At 43.7% G+C, this 19,979-nt stretch overlaps 2 protein-coding genes across 3 annotated transcripts; one reads left to right on the plus strand and one right to left on the minus strand.

Moving 5' to 3' along the window:
- The first annotated feature begins 15,427 nt into the window (after nt 1–15,427).
- On the plus strand, nt 15,428–16,410 carry LOC123128286 (chemocyanin). The gene is made up of 2 exons (XM_044548255.1): nt 15,428–15,892; nt 16,001–16,410. The coding sequence occupies exons 1-2, from the start codon at nt 15,721–15,723 to the stop codon at nt 16,198–16,200; spliced, it is 372 nt and encodes a 123-aa protein (XP_044404190.1). The 5' UTR covers nt 15,428–15,720; the 3' UTR covers nt 16,201–16,410.
- Nucleotides 16,411–16,476: 66 nt separating this feature from the next.
- Nucleotides 16,477–18,876, minus strand: LOC123128287 (uncharacterized). Of its 2 annotated transcripts, XM_044548256.1 has the most exons (3): nt 18,583–18,846; nt 17,068–17,195; nt 16,477–16,909 (listed from the first exon to the last, which is right to left on the minus strand). In XM_044548256.1, the coding sequence occupies exon 3, from the start codon at nt 16,896–16,898 to the stop codon at nt 16,725–16,727; it is 174 nt and encodes a 57-aa protein (XP_044404191.1). In that variant the 5' UTR covers nt 16,899–16,909; nt 17,068–17,195; nt 18,583–18,846; the 3' UTR covers nt 16,477–16,724. The 2 variants fall into 2 exon arrangements, 1 of the variants encoding a protein (XP_044404191.1); XR_006463025.1 differs by lacking the exon at nt 17,068–17,195 and having other exon boundaries at nt 16,636–16,909; nt 18,583–18,876.
- Nucleotides 18,877–19,979: the final 1,103 nt, after the last annotated feature.

Consider the following 19,979-nt stretch of genomic DNA (forward strand, 5'->3'; position numbering starts at 1 on the left):
CTTACAATATTGATTATCAGTTCGAACTCGGCGCAAGTGCGTGAGAGGCATTATCAAGTCCACGCTAAAGCTCCGCCTTTATATATGTTGCTGGCTCCTCGGTTTGAATATTGGGGACGGGCCAGGGTGGCCCGGAGCTTCGAAACTTCGAGAAACTTGTACTGCGATTACGACCTAGAATCATCCATTAGGGTGTCTTTAGGAGTGTAAAGTATGATTAGATTACGCAGGACCACAATAATGGGAGGTGGATGATCACATGCTTGGGAGCTACTACCTATCAAACTGACCAGAGTGACGCAGAAGTTTTATATTCAAGGTGGCCGGCCCCGGAAACTTAGAAGCTTCGAGAAACATGTAAGTGGATTATGAACCGAAATCATGGATTAAGATGTGTTTAAATTCCGCGGTTAAATACAATAACCATGGTAAAAAGTCAAGCAAAAACCGCTTGTCTTGGCTTACTTTTTGCATGCATGACCACGAATTTGGTGTAATCAGCTTCATCTTACCCTGACTTGCAAAAAAAAATTACGGGATACCCAGACATAAAATATTGCTTAATAGTTCGAACTTGGCGCCAGTGCGCCTTATCGAGTCCACGCTGAAGCTATGAAGTTAATCAAGGGCCGGTGTTAACCCTAGTTGCCGCAAACAACAGAATACCACTTGGACTATGAAATGAGGCAAACAAGCGGTTTTAGTCGGCGGTGAAACAAGCAGTTTTAGGGGCTGTTTGGTTCTAGACCTAACCATGTCACACTTTTCCATACAATGTTGACACACTTGCCTAAAGTTAGTTTTTCAAAATGAGAGCCACAAGTTGGCAAGTCTAAAGAAATCTTATCACACTTTTTAAGTGTATGTGATGTGGGACCCTGGTGTGACTTGCCTAAGGTATGGCTTGAATCAAATACCTACCCAAGTGAGTAAATTGCACAAAACCACCAGTTTGAAGGTTAGATTTGCGAAAACACTACAATACATTTTTTTTGCAGAAAACACCATGTCTACGGTAATCCTTTTGCAAATAACACTGATCGGCGGATTTGGCTCGTTTAAGCGTGTTTATGACAGGTGGGTCCATTTTTTGCTTACGTGGCATAACGTTTTGTGCCAGATGGGTTTTATTCTAAATTTACAAAGTAGTTCCTAGAATTTACATAGACACCCCTGAACTGAAAAACAAAAACGCAATTAGCCCCTCACATGTGAGCCCGATATGGATCTCACGACGACTAGGGTGAGCGCCGCTGCACGCGCAAGTCGTCCCCTCGGCTGCTCGCCGGTGTTGCCGATTCTCACCGTCGCTACCAACTGCCGCTCCTCCCCGGCTTCTCCGTGGTGCTGCTGCTCCCCTCACCGCAACCCGTCGAGCTGGTTCTCGCCGCTGCCCTGTGAGCTGCTCGCCGCGTCGTGATATTCTACGGAGGAAGTCGAGGTCGGGAGCAGCACGGGCGCTTGGAGCGGCTGGAGGCTCCGGGCAGGCTCGGGCATTAGGAAGACGTAGGCGTGGCGGCACGACCTCGGCAGTCTCCCGAGTTTCTCTCTCTCCCTCCCTCGAACCAGCAGAGCAGCATGCAGGAGCGCCGCCGCCGCCCATCGCCATGGCCCTGAGCTCCACGAAATTCGTCGCAATTAACCAGCTCTCGCGTCGGATCCAGCAAGAATCGAGCCGCGGCCCCATCTGCATCTCGGATTTCCTGCTCCTCTGTCACGAGTGACGGCCGCGTGCACCGGCGGGACCTGGATGAGGTAGGCGACACCGGCGATGCAGTCGTCCTGAAGTGCGCGCACGGCGTCCTCGGCGCGTGGCGGAAGGGCGCTCCTCAGCCGGGGGCGGGACGAGCGGCGTCCTCTGCTTTCCCCTCGGTGCGGCAACGGCGAGGGCGTCCTCGGCGCGTGGCGGAAGGCCGCCCCTCGGCCGGGGGCGGGACGGGCGGCGTCCTCTGCTCGGCTGCGGGTGCGAGTGCGAGGCGTGGTTGGGGGGGCTGGGCGGCACAAGAAAGAAAGGTTGGGGGTGTTTTTGATTTAAACTCAGCTAACACCATTTTCAGCAAACCGTCATGCCATGTCAGCAAAAAGCAGGACCCATCTGTCATAAACATGCTTAAACGAGCCAAATCCGCCAATCAGTATTTTTTGCAAAAAGATTACCGTAGATATGATGTTTTTTGAAAAAAAATTGTATTGCAGTGTTTTTCACAAACCTAACCTTCAAACGGGTGGTTTGGTGCAATTTACTCTACCCAAGTTCATCAAACTTGCCTAATCTTATATATGATAACCTTAGGCAAACTTAGTCTTAAACCAAACAGCTCCTTAGTCGGCCGTAAGCCAAAACCACCAACCCTGCAAGCCGGCAAACTAGGTGCAGTCGCTCACTGCGTCGGCGGCCTTTGAAATCAGCAATACCGCTCCCGGCCGCCGCAATTCTATACAGTGCTCATCGCCGCTGCATCAGCCAAAGTGCAGACCTGCCGACACAATTATCACGCCCGCCTTCGCTTTAGCTCTCGTCAAGACAGAGGTTTTTTGTTTGTTTGACAGGGTCGAGATGGTAGGAACAAAGCAGGAGGAAAATGTCTACTTTCTTCTTTTCTGTAGCTGGTGGCCCGTGATAACGACAACACGTCTTACCACAACGGATGATGGTAACCGGCGGCGCCTGATATCCTTTGGCCGATGCTTCTCCTCGCCGAACGCGTTAATCAAAAGATCTCATCTAGGGCGTCTGTCACGATCATGCTTACAGTCTCACGGCTTCTTGTTGGCCACTGAAAACGACGTGAAGGAAGATGAACGTCTACAAGTTTGGTCTTGTAGACCCTACGGTGCATCAGCCGCCGTATAGTGACTCCAGATTTTTTTTCTTGAGCGGAGGAGCCCATATGTTTTTCCTTTTGGTAATGCGCAGCCTATACGTTGAATCAGATTCGAGTACGGAGGTGGTGGTGCAAGCTTCGAATGGGTGCGGCGAGTATCGTGCTTCAGGTGCAGGGATCACCGGCGACTGTTTGTATGTAGTTACTCGTGACGTTTGATATGTCTACGTTTTGGGGGTTTTGAGAGAGCAGGCGCGTTTATATTCCGTATAAAATCAGCAAAATACGGGAACGTGGCTTCTCACTCAAAATCCAAAGAGAGAACCCACGGAGGAATTATCGAAACACACATGTTGTTCTGGTTTTTAACAAAGGGCGGATTTTACTGACTAAAAATGAAGCATCAAGGAGATACAAACACAATAAACATACACCCGGATCTCTTTATAGCAGGTTGGACACATCCAACGTCAACGGACACACAAATAACACATGGGCAAAAGGCCATATAAGACCAAACATACGCCTAAGCCGGGAAAAAAATTACGAACAATTGACAAACTTGTTAAGAATTAATTAAATCCTAATAATCAATGCTTAGGTCGGTTATTTAGTTTAGCAACCGCCAGTTACCGATTATGTAATTATCGCCTTTGTACATGGGTATAAATACCCTATTCTTCAGTCAATGCAATCATTGTTCAATCCATTCGTTCCTCTCTCTCTTTTTCCTCTTTACACGTTATCACGCACTCTGCTCTCGATTAGAGAAATAGGCCACAGCGGAAGAACGGCGGCGGATGCACTCGCGCATCGCAACGAATCGCCGGCGACGCAGTCGAACCTCTGTCCGTCGATGCGGCACCAAGGCCACGGCCAGCCCTCCACAGCGACGCCCTCCGGCACGCGCGCGGCCTTCTCCTCGTTGCAGCCCCGCTCTGGGACAGGAGGCAGCGGCACGCCGTCGGTGCTGCGATGCTCTCCGGCCTGCGCGTGGTGAACGGCGCCCCTCGGCCCCAGAGGCCGACGCGGCGAGCCAGGATCCGGTGTTCGGCTCCTGTGCCTCCACGCGCATCCGTGGCTCCCGGCGGCTACCGGCCACGGCCCCCACGCCATGGCGGCGCACGACGCATCTCCATGCTCCACGGCCGCTCACGGCACGGCGGTCGCAAAGACGGCGGTGGCCAGCACCCATCCTGGCCCGGCTCTTTGCGGGACGGCGCGCAGCGCGCAGCCTACTGCTTGGCCGCCCTCTCTACGCTGCCGTTCCTCCCGACGCGACACGAACGACAGCGGCCAACTCCAGGCGCACAGCATGAAGACATCCAAGGAGGACCTTCAATCGGCAACGCGACCACCCTTTTCTAATACTATTTCTTCAAGAGTCAAGGCGGAGATGTGGTCTATGCAATGCCAAACTAACTGAATCTTATCTCGTTCGTGGCTGCACAGAGAACGACAAGAGAACCTTATCTCTTCGGTCATTTGGCATTTTAGCACTTCTGGTTATCCTTAATATCACATAAGTTCTATAACTAGCACATATAGGCCCACGGGCTCTCTGGTTTTATGCAGTCAAATCAACCCTCTGATATTTTGTTGTATTGCAGCCTTGCAGGCCATCAGGCTTAGTAGTAGTACTACTTCAACAGAAGCCATCAGGCTTAATGTTATTTCAGATTTTGGTTAATACCTTGTTGAGTCCCAAGGCATTTAGCCTATGTTATCGAGTGCATCGACCATTCCATTCGGAATGGATCCCAAGATACAAGCATTCTTTATGACAAGTGCAACAACTATGTTTTGCAGTTGATTTTTCTTCTTCTTGCAAATTATGATGTAAATTCAAAACAAGGATTGTGAAGTGTCATACTTAATATGACTACATCATATTTTATTTGCGAATCACAAGGTATGATGGCATCTACTGCGTAATTTGCAGATTATCCATCACTACTGTGAGGTCCACGTCTTATCATTTTGATAAGATAACTAACTTCAAGTGCTTTTCCAAATATTAATGTAACTATTCCAAATTTTATTTGTGAATCACAAGGTATTGGTGGTATCTACTGCACCATTTGCAGATTATCCATCACTACTGTGAGGTCTACATCTTGTTATTTTAACAAGATGATTACCTTCAAAGTGCTCTTCCAAATATTAATAATATATGTGACTACCTCAAGATATCATAAGGTAATATTGGCATCTACTGCAAAATTTTGCAGACTATCCACTATTACTGCAAGGTCTATATCATGTCACTTTGACAGATAATTACCTTCAAAGTGATTTCATAAATTTAGCATAACATAAGGTAATAGAATTACGAGCATCTACTGACAAAAGTCAGATTATGTTTTCTATTACTGCGAGATCTACACCATTGGTGATTATCTTCAGAGTGTTATCCTATATAATTTGAGGTCTACACATATGGTTATAAAGCACCAGATATTTATAAAATTTGCTCCTCTGAAGCATTTGTTGTTGTTCACTAAAATATTTTACTCTCATAGTAAATATAGTTCTTGCACACTCGCTATATACTGAAACGGTATTGTGTGCTAATATCAACTATTCAAGCCTCATTTTGCTTGAATATGTCATAGAAAACTACATAAATATTTGCATATAATCGTGATTGACTTCTATTACATTGGTAAAATACATTGCAGTGAAACCTATGTCACTATTTATAATTTTAGTGTTGTCCATCCATCAAGATGGATCCCATTATTATGGCAACGATTGAGTGTATCAACATTTTTGCAATGTCCACATCACATTGTGGTTATACTTTCACAGTGACCAACCAATGTCAAACAAGCAACGTCTATGTTTTTGGCGCTGACTCTATAAAGTTGCAACGTTCATATGCATTTTATGTGTCCCAACTTCACTTAGTTTTTGAACTAAATACATAATGGATGAATTTAGATTCACCTTGAATATTTTCCTTAATATAAACATGATGCCTTGAGCACATCGTGAATGATTACCCATTCGTTTTTCAAGACCTCAAATCTATCGCAGCTCACGATTCTGTCACTTAATCAACATCAAGTTGAGATCTCGTGATCAAATATTTTCATATGCCATTAATACACTTTACATCCTCTTTTGATGGTACTTACAATTTTACATGATGAAGAAACATAGAATTTCTTAAAATCATCAGATTAACTGAACGGTTGTATACCATTGTTTGAAATTCTTGCTAGTACCGAGAATACTATGCAAGTTAGTGGTCACAAAATAGAACCATGAGGAATTCAAACAAAAGTATAGGCTAACAGACAACCAATGACAGAATTTCCTCTTAACAGAGAATAGATCATTTTTAACAAAATGATCACAAAGACAACTCTCAAGTTCGTCAAATGTGTGGTTATGTAAATATCGTACCTATGATTACCAAACCCTCGAACATATGGTCGAACCACACCACAAATTTATTTAAAAGGCTGATGAGTTCATTGGGATAACTTTGAAAATATGCAAACGTACAACCAGAAAATATTCTGGAAAATGATTGTTTTCAAATATTCATCAGAAAGAGAACCAAAACGTTGTGCAACAAAAGGATGGTGAAGTCCTTTTCACCGATGATGTGTTCGCGTAATAAAAAAATAGTAATATGGGAGACCTCATGTAATCTCCTAATTATTCCCAAAATATCATTAACCTGTACTTGTACTACTACATGTAGTAGGATGTCCAATATCATATCCCTCGGATACAATATTTGATAAATTTGACGGTATGTTTCAATTCATACTCAATATTGTTGCGTACACAATAATTTTCTAACTCTTAGTAAATTCAATATTTGGTTGAATAACATTAATCATCCTGGTTTGGGGATGATTAGAAAATTATTTACAATTCTGTTGGTCACAACTTATCAAGTTAGAAAATTTCCCAAATCATCAAATTTTATGTGCACCGCATGTGCCATAGGGAAATCAGTTTTAAGGCACTCTCACCTTAAAAATTCTAAGCGGGCCACTTAATTATTTTTCCTTGAACACATTCAAAAGATATATGTGGATTGCTTAACCATTATCTGGGGTAATTTAGATACTTCATGGTACTCATATACACATTCACAAAATGTTTTCAAGTGTGTCTCTTATCACACACAACGATGATCTTACCCAATAAATTGCTTGACTTATCAAAGTAGGAGCAAATTGTCCTGAACAAAGAATAAACCCATTCGAATGGACAATGTCGGGGAACTCATTTCACGAGTATTTTCTACTTGCATTCAGTACTCTATGTACATACCCAGAATGGTTTAACTAAATTTCTTATCAAAGATAGTCAAATGACTTACATGACCACTCTTCAAGAATTGTAAATTTATCAGCCTCTTGCTGGACACATACGGCCTTACACACCATAAGTATGATCTAAATCATATCAAATGCATATCATACTACTTTCCCCTTGTAGTTACTACGTGGAAATCAACAAAGTATTTCCCATCTGCGATAATTCGGTTACATACCGATATCACCACTCCAGCGTACATCAATGGGCACTCGCGAAAATTAGGGATCTATGTGAGGAATAACAATTCATCCGTCAATCAAAAATTATTCATAACCCGTATGCCGATTGCATCAGCAATAAGGATATTTTTCGGCATTAGGAGGAGATAAGTACCACAAAGAATGTCGAGAAATAAATTAGAAATGTTATTGACATTCAATCCTTATATCCACGTACTCAAATAATCTGAACTAGAAGTTTAGAGAATCATATATTTGCAACACATTGCAAATTTTCCACATACATTTACTGATGACAAGGTGTCACTAAATTCTATATTCCTGTAGTAAAGTGTCAGAAAGAGTGGAGGTACCTGATAAACCACTCTAATCCCCAAATGAGAGCAAGAGGGGGAGAAAATCTGACAACACGAGATATAACTTCTCGTATGCTTCCGCAAAAACAGAGGAAATCCTCAACCAGTAAATGTAATTCAACATCAAGTTGAAAGGCACCTCACTGGATGCTCATCATCCAAAGCCCGGCGTAAATGTGCACAAATGTTTTTGGTGCCGGGACATCGAAACACCTTGACTCCATTTTTTATAGGAAATCACAAGGAGTTAAAATGGAATAAATATATTTCCACAAACTTCAATGATTCCATCAGAATCATATAAACTAAAGACTACATTTTTCGACATATATTTCTTCTCAAAATTGCTAAAACTTTTTGGGCCCTGAACCAAAATCCATGGTAGTTTGCCTCTTGTATTCATATTGGTTCACATAAAAGGAAGCAAGTAACAAAGAATAGCTCTCGCTCAGAAAACAAGTGGTATTTATCGCAGTAATACCTACTCCTCATAACCATCTTTCGTATGGAATACTAAAAAAAACTTCACATTCATAGACAAAGCCAATGAGGTGGTGAGAAAGCGAGGCTTGTAGCAAAAGGGTTCACGCAGAGACCCGACATCGATTATGATAACATACCCTCTTGGTATGAGTGGAATTATGTTTCGATACTAAATAGCATTGGCAATAAAAATAATAATAATATACATGCAGTTGATGAATGAAGTGGCTACATACTCATATGAGTTGCTCATTTCGGAAATCTCTATTGAAGTCCCTGAAGGGCTTATACTTCCGAATCCAAAAGCAAATCGCAACAAGTTTTGTGTAATACTTCATAAGTCACTCTATGACTTAAAATAGTCGGAAATCATATGGTACTACCGACTAAATGAGTTCCTTCTTCAAAAGGACTACTCGAATAATGATGATTATTTACATGTTTAGTAATAGAATCAATTTTATTTTATTTCATCACATCAGTGTATATTGATGACGTCGTCATGAATGTCTATACAATCCTTAAACATACACAAAATCATCTTAAGACGGAAAATTTGGATTCAACCAAATTTAGCTTAAGCTTATAACTTGAGCATTCTCTCAAGAATACATATCAGTCTACATATATCCAAAGTATATATATGAGAAGTTCAATACAGATATATCATAACAATAAAGGACAGTTATGGTCATACTGCCTTGGTGGGGTACAAATCCATTTATATCTAGGGGTGATAATGAAGTGATATCAGGACCTAAGGTTCTGCATCTCACTAACACCAACGCACTCATATAATTGCAAACTACGTCAGGCCTGACACTATATTTGCTATCTTTGTTTAGAGTGCAACCCCCAACAAAGGTATATGGTCAATATAAGAAATATCAACTTATATTTCAAGCTCACAATAAATCTTGGGAAATTCCATCAGGAAAATCAAGATATGACCATGATATATGAAATGATATTGGCTCTTTATTTGATCCCAACAATGCCACATTAATGACTGAATTCATCGGAATTGTCTTCTCATGGAAGTCATCTAAATAGACTCTAATGACTACTTCCACTTATCATTCTAACATAATTGCTTTATCTAAAAGCATTGCAAAATATGCACGGCTCAGCGGAATGATAAACCACACTCAAAATCATGTGGTTGAGATTCATAACAATCAACTTGATTTTATCAAGATGCTACCACTTGTGTTACTCAATACCTACAGGTTATATGAAGAGCAGTATCATAAAGCACATTGCTCGAAGATCACTTATCCTCATGAATTATAGAAAAGTGAGGAAACAATTTGCAAAGAAAATACTGTGAAAATCCAACAGATTATTCACAATGGCATGATCATGTCAATGAAATTGGTACGAGACATCCTCGAGGTTTGCAAAGTTCAGGGGGAGTAATCTCCTAAAATATAACCTGTTAACAATCATCAGATTACATATATTGTACTCTTTTTCCCTTCATGAGTTTTCCCTCATGGTTTCTCATAAAAGGTTTTTAATGAGACAATATATTGATACAAGTGTTCACATATGTCATGTCAGTTTCTCCTTATTTTTCCCATTGGGTTTTAAAGGACCTTTCAGTGACATATCAGATCGCACTCTTTTCCTTATGAGTTTTCTCTCAAATTTTCTCATAATGGTTTTTAATGAGGCAATATCTTTTAAAGATAATATGCAATACTTTCAAGTTTTCCCCATTGGGGTTTTTAAAGGAAAATATACAAAGCATATTTATTGTTCTCTAAACTCACCAATGATTTTTCTCCTTCAAAGGTTTTTCTCATATGAGTTATCAAGAGACAATAATCATTATATGTTGCATCATTTTCTCCTTATTATTTTTCCCACTGGGTTTAAAGGAGTTTTAGCAACATATCTACACTATTCTCCTCATATTTTTTCCACGGGGTTTTTGGAGGAGACTTTAAAGATTATACAAACATTTCTGAAGATGAAGATGATGAGCATTCTCAAGGGCGGCCATATATTAGGAGGAGTCTATCAAGATGATGCATATTCATCTAGTGAAGCATAGATTAGGGGGAGTGTTAAGAATTAATTAAATCCTAATAATCAATGCTTAGGTCGGTTGTTTAGTTTAGCAACCGCCAGTTACCGACTATGTAATTACCGCCTTTGTACATGGGTATAAATACCCTATTCTTTAGTCAATGCAATCACTGTTCAATCCATTCGTTCCTCTCTCTCTTTTTCCTCTTTACAAAACTAAAGCAACGACCATATATCCACACCAAACATCTCTTAAGACCACAGAGACAATGGAAAAGTTTTTCAACGGCAACGACAACACTTTCAGTAAGGGAACAACGCTCAAGCCTATGAAGACATGCACATGCCAAGACCGCCTATGTGGCGAAGGCAAAATATGATTGGACCACAAGGCGAGATTGGATATGAATAGCGAGGACAACACAAATGCAAAGGCAGAGCTAAGACGATCACTCAAAAACAGAGGAAGCACCCTTGGTCAAAGTTTTGTAATCATTCTATACAACCATATAGTAAAGTAACCTCCCCCCCCCCCCCCCCCCCCCCCCCCCCCCCGCGCCCGCGCTCGCACGCGCGTGAAAAGAACAACATTGACAAATCTCTCATGTTCCTTCGTAACATCGCACCAAGCGCCACCGAGATAGATTGGAGTTGAAGGACTTTGATCTACAACAACATTTCATTGGAGACAACACTGATATCATCGTGACACTAGAAGTTACTACACAACAAATTAGAAATGAGAATCACTTCCCTCTGTCTCACGGTGTTGAAGTGACGACAACGCGAATGCGAAGGCGGATCTAAAATGAGCTAGATGCAATCATGTTGTGGGGAGTTAAGTGGAAACGCTCGCCACCAGAGTTTTTAAAATAATGCATGCTTTACATTACATCAATAGAACATAGTATATACCCATATATTAACGTAATTGGTCACTCCGGCCCTTGAAGAACAATGGGGACAAAGATGTCATGTTCCTTGGTAATATCGCACCAAAGCGCCACTAAGATGGATTGGAGTTGTAGGCATTTGATATACACTAGTGTTTATTAGAGATAACACCAACGTAATCATGGAAGCGATATCACTACAACACCAACGACTAGTACACAAGGAACAAGAATAGAATCCCCTCTGCTCTGTCTCTTGGCATTGAAGCGTTGACCGGAGGTAGAGGGGGGTATTGGTTTGATGCAGATTAGGATTTTTATCGGGAGTAAAAACAAAATTGTAAGTTGATTGCCAATGATCTTAAAATAGTCTCTTGTGTTGGTTGTCCACCACCGAAGTTGAGGAAGAAGATGGAACGTTGGCGGCAATATCAGTGGTGGAGGTTTGCAAAGCATGAAACCTCGTATTTAACGGATACTAGCTGCAAAGTAGGAGGGGTATCACACACATAGCATTCTAGTGGACCGACCCATGTTACCGCCATGTAGCGTAGCGAGCCTTTGTTTATTACCTCTTTTGTTTTTCTCGATCTTATTATTTTACACTTAATTTTTTTGGTTTTCAGTTAGTTTTTCATTAATTTTCAAGGAAAACAAAAAAAATATTTTTAAAGGTGATTTTTAAGGAAAAAAACCTCAGAACATTTAAAATATTTTTCTAAAAAATAGAAACTTTTCGAAAATTCCAAATACTTTATAAAAAGGAATACTTTTGACAATTTTAAACATGTTGAAAATACACGTATTTTTTATTCTAATTTTTCTAACTTTTTAAATTCCAGACTTAAAGAAAAAAACAAAACGGCAAGAAACTGGGCTGAAACCTTCTAGAACTCCTAGAAGGTTGGTTAAATGGGCCGACCCAGATCTACCACCAGTTGGCTTGCCTTGTGCGAGCGTGAAATAGGAAACATCGTGGCGGGGGCCAACTCCTATTTCGCCAACCAGCGCAAACTCACCTTCGCAATGAGCCAACCTATTTACCTTTTTTCTTTTCCTCTCTTTTCTATTAACCTTAAAAAAGGTGCGTGCGATGTATTCAAACCACAGACCTCTTCGTTCAGTTCAAATCACAGTAACCAACTAGAACACCTTAAATGCTGTGACTACTTAATTCCTTTTTCTTAATTCTTCTTTCTTCTGTTCACGATGGTTCTTATTCGTTTTTTCTTTTTGTTTTTTCTTCTTCCTTTTTATTTTGTTTTTTAAAAACTGAATTCTTTGAAAAGTCGTGAATTTTTCTAAAATTTATGTTTTTTTTCAATTTCGCAAAATCAATGAACTTTTTAAAAATTCTTGAATGTTTTTTAAAATTTATGAACTTCTTTCCAATTTTACGAAATCCATGAACATTTTTCAAACTCGTGAAATTTTCTCAAATTTGTGAACATTTATTTTTAAAATTTATGAACTCTTTTTCAATTTTTATGAAACCCATGAACTTTTTAAAATCCATGACCTTTTTTCAAACTCATTAAGTTTTCTCAAATTCATGTATTTTCCAAATTTTTGAAAAAAAATCAATTTCATGAAATCCATGAACCTTTTTCAACCTCGTGAACCTTTAAAAAAATTACAAACATTTTGCAAACCGTATAATTTTTTTCAAACTCATGAACTTTTACAACATGAATTGTTTTCACATTCGTAATTTCTTTTGATCCATGTTTTTTTCCAAGTCAACAGTCAACCGGTTAAATGGTTGAGCGTGAGCTGAACGACTGAACCTGGTTTTTTTAGGAAAACATGCTTGCGTCGAACGAAGGGACGAACAAACGAACTTGCTTATGTCAAACAAAGGGAAGGAACGAGCAACCAAGTCGCTAGCTGGGTCGGCCCCGTGAGCCGGCTGCTAGCGCTAGCTTGGCGAACTGGCGCCTAAGGCGCCGAAGAGGAGGTCTCATGTCGGGATTTGCAACAAATAATTGGGCGTGCTGAATGGGCTAAGGTTGAGGAAATTGTTGTTTGACTGACTACATAGTGAGGATTGCTCCTGGGTTGGGTGAGTCATGGCATGTTTTTGCCCTAAGGTAGCTCTGCCACTAGATCATCAAAAAGGTTGTACTAGGTCAAACTTGTTCGTTGTGTATGAGCAATCTAACTAATCGCTACTTAGATCGAATCGGGAGAAAGAGAAAAGGCCCTAAGCCGCCACCGACTAGGTTCATAACTTTCGATGGTTGCCCTCACATTCGGAGGTATGGATCAATGCTCAAAGTGTAGTTTTTTTTCCATATATGTTTGATTTTTGTGTCTTCGGTGGCAAAGTCTCATAGTGGAGGTGATATCGTACAGAGTAAAAGTCCCATGACTCTATCCTCGTCTTGGTGTGGCTGTCATGGACGATGCGACCTACATTGAGGAACATGTGGTGTTTTGGTCATGCGGATCGATGGCTCCCATTCTCATAGATTGTGAGTACACTTCGTCCTATGCTGACGGCGGTGGCGGCGATAGTATTGTTAAGCACACTTTTTGTCACTGGGTATGTTGATTCGTTTGCTCCTAGTCTTCCCCAACAGTACAACAATGAAGCAACAGTGTTCAACAATCTGTCTTGCAACCCCGTCCATACCGCCTTCAATGATCCTAAGTTCTCACCTGTTGTGGTGGGCGGCTCATCGAAGATTTTGAGGTTATTTCAGCTTATGTAGGTTTGGTCTTCTGCATTTTCTTCATTACATGTATGGAGAAAAGCAGAAATGCAATTGATGGATCTACAGTAACTATGGAGAACTTTGATGCGACTTTATGTTTAATCTTGACCTTCTATTGTTTCGTTTTCGTTCAATTTGATGTACCTTGTCTAATGGCAGCTGCTACAAATCAGTCGGATGATTATCTAGAAAAATCATCCGCCTAAATAGCCGTACGATGTGCTGATGGCCGTTCAATCTCAACAAGGCAGCTTGGTTCTTCCCTCCTCTATTCTCGTTCAGTTTAACACCCACGCGTCTCCTCTCAAGACAACGATGTCTCCGCTGCGGCAAGGAGGCCCTGCTACTGCATGTACGCTGGCCGAGACGCGAGCCAGAGCAACCCCTTGAACTCCGGCGAACGCCGCCGACGTGCTGCGTTGCAACACCATCAGTGCTGCGGGTGGACAGATCCGCCGGCGACTGCTGCATCGCAGCACCGGGAGCCACCGGGGGCTGCTCCATGGCAACACCGAGTGCAACACCTCCGGCGAAGCTTCATTGCAGCTCCGACGGAACTTTCAATGCAGCTCTGACAAAGCTTCACTTCAGCCCGGCGGAGTCCGTTCCATCCCCATCGCAACTTCAACGACCCGGCGGCGCTCCAATGCAGCCCGAGCGAAGCTGCATAGCAACACCGACAACCCCGACGACGCCGCATCGCAGCCCCGGCGGCCCCGTCGACGCTACATAGAAACACCGGCTACCCCGGCGATGCGCCATAGCAACACCTGTGAGGCGGCGACCCCCGCGATGCTGCACCGCAGCACCGGCGGCCACGACGACTCAACACCGACGAGCCCCTCGCCGCAGCACCCGCAGCCCGCTTGAATCACATGCAGCGCAGATCGGCGGCACGCAGCTTTTCCCCGCCGACGGCAGCATCGCCCGTCATGCTTTGCCTTGCAGGAGCGGTTGGTGCTTGCGGCAAGATGTGCACGCCATGGTTGGAAGCAACGATGGTGAGCCATTGTATTGTATCGAGTCCCACTCATCCCTGTCACAGCCCGTGAAAAAATGAGAGAGAGAGGGGGGATGGGGGACGAACGAAGAAGACGAGAAAGGGAGAGGATAAGGCTGGGATGGAAAGCGGTGAGCCGGGCCCGCATGCTACGCGTGTAGTGGATAGGCGACGCACACGCGTGAGATGAGCGCCGCACGATCGGCTTTGATCGCACGGCTAGCGACACGGTTTACGCGAGGCAAACATCAGTCGGTTTCAAACAAACGATTTCCTTGTCTAATTTATCAGTAAAGTCGGATTGTTTACCCAGAAACCCAAAAAAGGTTATACTAAAAAAATTAAGTTTTTTTACTGGGTAGCAATAATAACACTTCGCGTCCGCGACAATACACTTCCGAGATCGATCCAACATACAATGAAACTTCCCCTTCCCTGCCCTAAAAAAAACATGCAATGAAACTTCTTTCCAGCGTCAAAGATAGGCACCGCCACCTTTTATTCTCAGTTTCAGATTTGGACGGGAAGGAAGGCCTGCACGCAGGGCGCACGCCGAAATCATCAGACATGGCTGCTATTCTACTCCTGGGAGAGCTCGTCTTTTTGTTGCGTTCCTCCGCTCCCCGCCACCGACTAGCTCGGTAGCCAAAGCAAAAGCACCGCAACCTGCCAACGCCGGAGCGGGAGCGCCGGCCGGATTCACGCGCACCAACTCCACCCGCGCGCTCTCCTCAACACTACTGCCACTAAATACTCAATGCCTAGCTAGCTCGGCCGCGGAAGCACGCGCTATAAGAGGCCACGCCGGTGCGTGGCAACCGGCAGCTCCTTCGATCTTGTCAGCCAGTTCGAACTTGAGTGTCACTGTCACTAGTAGTGTAGTGCGTCGATGGCTCTGGGAAGAGGCAGTGCGAGGAACGGTGCCGCCGGCCTGCTGCTGCTCGGCCTGCTCGTGATGAGCGCCGAGGCGGCCAAGTACACGGTGGGCGACTACGGGGGCTGGAAGTTCAACGTCGCCGGGTGGGCCAAGGGGAGGACCTTCCGCGCCGGCGACGTGCTCGGTGAGCTGATCTCCGCTACTGCTCGCTAGCTTCTGTATGCGTTTGTTCGTGACACGACGCGCTTGTGTGTGTGTGTGTGTGTGTGTGTGTGTGTGTGTGTGTGTGCAGAGTTCAAGTACAACGGGGCGGTGCACGACGTGGCGGCCGTGGACGCGGCGGCGTACCAGAGCTGCGTGGTGCCCAAGGGCAAGAGGGCGATGCGCAGCGGGCACGACAAGGTGAGGCTGGTCAAGGGGATGCACTACTTCGTCTGCACCGTGCGCGGGCACTGCAAGGCCAACATGAAGATCGCCGTCAGGGTCATCTAGAGTGTTTATAGCTACCTGTTTTGTCAACTGCATTCAGATCAGGTCGATCCAAAGCTTCCGACTACAGCTTTTTAGTTTGCTTAATGCTTGAACCAACTGCTAGTTTGCTTCCCAGTTTTTATCCGTGCACTCTTGTTCTAGGTGCGGCAATCGCGAGTTGTAATTCCTGTTAATTTGAATATGGGTCTGAAGGCTTACTAAAAAACTGGATGGACTAGCGCTTCTCCATCCTTTGTTGACACAGGAAAAACCTAACCAGCAAATCGGGCACTCACGGGAGACACAAGAGGTTCCATTTATTATGAAACTTGTACTGGTGCCATGATATATCGATCGGATGTTTGCATACCCTCTCTCCTACTTAAAAAATACGTACTAAGGTTTCATCATAAAGATCCACAAACCTTGCCATGGTAAATTTCACAGCTAGTAGTACCCACTATGCACCGTCGTACTTCTAAGCACTTGAAGATCACATTGCTGTCATGTCAGAACAAACTTCTTTTGGCCCAGGGGCGCGATAATCACTCGTCCTTGTCGTCTTTCTTCGGCTTACGGTATGTTTCCTCAATGTGCTTTGCCAGGAAAACATACGTGTTGAACAGCTTCTTGACATTTGGAACGTTGTAGTTCTGAGCTACATAGACACCACATCCCACTCCCACCAAAAACTTGAGGCCACCACCAAAAAGCCCCATTGCGAGAAAACCTGGAGATGATGATATAAGGTTATGAACATGCATTTCGACAGAGGATGTAAAAAAACACGGGGAAACAAAAAAATGATACAAAATGTCGCAAAAGAAAGTAACAGAAGCTACGTTTACTGGCACTGAGTAATAACGATTCATTTCTTCAGATTCCAACCTCATATGTTTGGTCATTATAGATATAATTTCCAAAGTCAGGATGTTGCTGCTCAGTTGCTTCATTGATTGTGAAGTCCAGTAGGACGGTACCACGGCAAGAATGAAAGACACTGCCAGGAGAGGTGGCTGCCGAGATAGATTAAGCAGAGGAAAAGTCAAGTCAGTTTAGAAGTGATACAATGACTAGTGACTGAATGAGTACTAATCCAATAGTCTTCCGAGCCCTAGCCCAGTGAGCCGAGTCCCTAATCCGAGTATTTAAGCCTAGCTCTGTTATATTTCAAGCAATGAGAAAATATCCCTGTCCTAACACTTCCCTCAACCCTTCAAATCCTATAAATATGCCACCTTCCAAAAATACCAATATACGATGCTAGCAACCATGACCACTTGTTACCACAGGACCCATCCTCTACTGAGCTACCACTCCATCCCTGATTTTTGGCCAGCACCACCTCTGATATTACTTTTCTGACAGGCAACCTCTGATATTACTGACCCCAATGAGATTCCAAATCTAGGATTGGGAAAATGTAATGAAAGAATCTATCTGATCTGCTAGTAACCTCCATCTTGCAAGGACGCCCAAACCGAATTCATGATCCAAGGATTTCATTTGAAAATTAAACAGAAAATATTCTAAGAAATAAAATCTGACGAAAGCTCATGAAACCATGCATGTTCATTCGTCAAGGTTAGAGCACCTACATCATTCTGGAGAAAATGCAACAACCAATTTTTTTTCCTGATTATAGCATCACAATCATGGGAAAACACATTTCAACCTACAGTCAAGGTTTAAAATGCCGCCAACAATGCTCACTGACTTGCTAGCACAACTATTTTGTTTAACCAGAATTTACAAACTCTACTGTTTTTACAGATGAAAACTCTATTGTCCTCATCATGTATAACTACATAATCTATTTTATCAGGACTAACTGAATGTCTACGCACTTAAGATACTGAACATTCACTGGCATCCGCTGTAAAGTGTCACACTCCCTCCGTTTGTTTTATAAGACGTTCAGACAACTTGCTTTGTGCTGTTTTTGAACAGTGTCTGAAAGTTTAAAACGTCTTATAAAAATAAACAGAGGTAGTACAAATTTTCCTTCCCCAACTACTAAGAAAAGAACGGTAGAACTGCAATAGTTCTACGTGACTATTGTTAGTGATGATCAATTCACCTTGGAAAGAATATGGGACAAGAGGTGACGGTACGATCTAACACTCTGACCTCTAAGCATTGCTGCAATGCTGCACCAGAAGTTTTGACCCAATCAAGTACCAAAGAAAATATACAGTCTGACAGATAAAAAGTTTTTCTTGAAGAATAACAAATAGTATAATATAATCTCAACCACATGATATATATAAAACCAAAATAATTATCAGCCAGTCACATATTGAAACTAAGAGATTGGAAACAGTGGAATTTGACATGTCAAAATAAAAGCAAAAGTGAAATTATCATGGCATTAGGGGATACGGCATTGATCTAGTTCAATACCGGGTTAGCAGCTGCAGGTCGAGATCGGGCAGTCGGCCGCCGGCGCCGGAGTCAGGAGCGGCAGGTCAGCACGACGGCCAGGCGCAACGGGGGTGCGGATGGAGGCGGGGTGACGGCGGCGGGAGTGCGACGAGGTGGGCGGCGCGGCGGAGGACCGGGAGCGCGCGCGGGTCGGCGGGGAGTCAGGGATTGGCGTGGCGGGGAGCGGCTGCGTCGAGGCGGGGAGGGGGCGGGGGATGGCGGCGGCGATTCGCCAGCGAGGGTCACCGGTAGAGGAGGGAGTCGGGAGGGGAATTATTTTTCCCGTAGCTTTATTTATCACGTGATCTTCTTGCAGAAGGGGCAAAGGTCCGAATTGGGCAGCCACGAGGCTGCAGGCGGCCCACAGTCCAAATACGGTTTTCAATGCCGAAGTAGAGCCCAAAAACTGCATCTTGTAAGTTTTTTTATTGAGGGATGAAGAACTGCTTTATTCATCAAAATCCACATGGAGTGGGATACAAGTTTGGTCGTGGGGAACACCAAACCATACATGACGTCCCGGACCTCTAGAAAGAGCAAACTTAGCTAAACGATGTGCTTCATAATTAGCAGCACGGGTTTCAAAAGAAAAATTACAAGATAATGTAGCGGCTAGGGTGTTGATCTCACTAATGACAGCACCATAGACACCTCTTGACCCCCTGTTGATATCTAGAACGACCTGACGACAGTCCGAGGCCACCATGAACTGATGGATGCCCAAATCCTCCGCAAGAGACAAGGCTTCCCGACATGCAATTGCTTCCAGGGTTGGGGGATCAAAAATTCCTTCCACCACGAGAGCCGAGCTTCCAATATAATTTCCACTTTCATCTCTACATACTGCAACAGCAGAGCCCCCTCTTCTGGCCTGCACCCCTGCATCAACATGAATTTTGTGATGCCCCGCAGGTGGTTTCTTCGGTCTTGCAACGCCCGTCCTTGGAACCCCGGCGTGCGTAAGCTGTACCTGCTCGGTGTTACTGATGATGGAAAGGTCCTGTAAATATCTCTCAATGAAACAGTGGGTGGCTTGCGGACTTTGGAAAATTGCTTCGTGGATAGCTTTCCTTCGGGCATGCCAGATGGACCAAAGGGTTACCGCCATGATGATAAACTGATCATGGGACAACAGACGCATGACGGTGAACAGCCAATTTTTTGCTCCCGGCTCCGTATCAGACGTTATTTTATGATCTCCTCGTCCGCAAGCGCCCAGACGTTGCGAGATGATGTGCATTCCATGAGGGAGTGACGCCATGAGTCCTGGACTCCGCACAATCCACAGATGCTTGAATCAGCCATGTGGCGATGAGCACGTACATCGTTCGTCGGTAGAGATTGTTTCGACGGTCTCCATAGAAACATGCGTATCT

The sequence above is a fragment of the Triticum aestivum genome, chromosome 6A (assembly GCF_018294505.1).
Source record: "Triticum aestivum cultivar Chinese Spring chromosome 6A, IWGSC CS RefSeq v2.1, whole genome shotgun sequence".
Lineage (NCBI taxonomy): Eukaryota > Viridiplantae > Streptophyta > Magnoliopsida > Poales > Poaceae > Triticum > Triticum aestivum.

Bases quoted from the DNA above. Each gene is read 5' to 3' on its own strand.
- LOC123128286 (XM_044548255.1), top strand. From the start codon at position 15,721: ATGGCTCTGGGAAGAGGCAGTGCGAGGAACGGTGCCGCCGGCCTGCTG. The intron at 15,893-16,000 runs GTGAGCTGATCT...GTGTGTGTGCAG, and splicing joins CCGCGCCGGCGACGTGCTCG to AGTTCAAGTACAACGGGGCG.
- LOC123128287 (XM_044548256.1), bottom strand. From the start codon at position 16,898: ATGGGGCTTTTTGGTGGTGGCCTCAAGTTTTTGGTGGGAGTGGGATGT.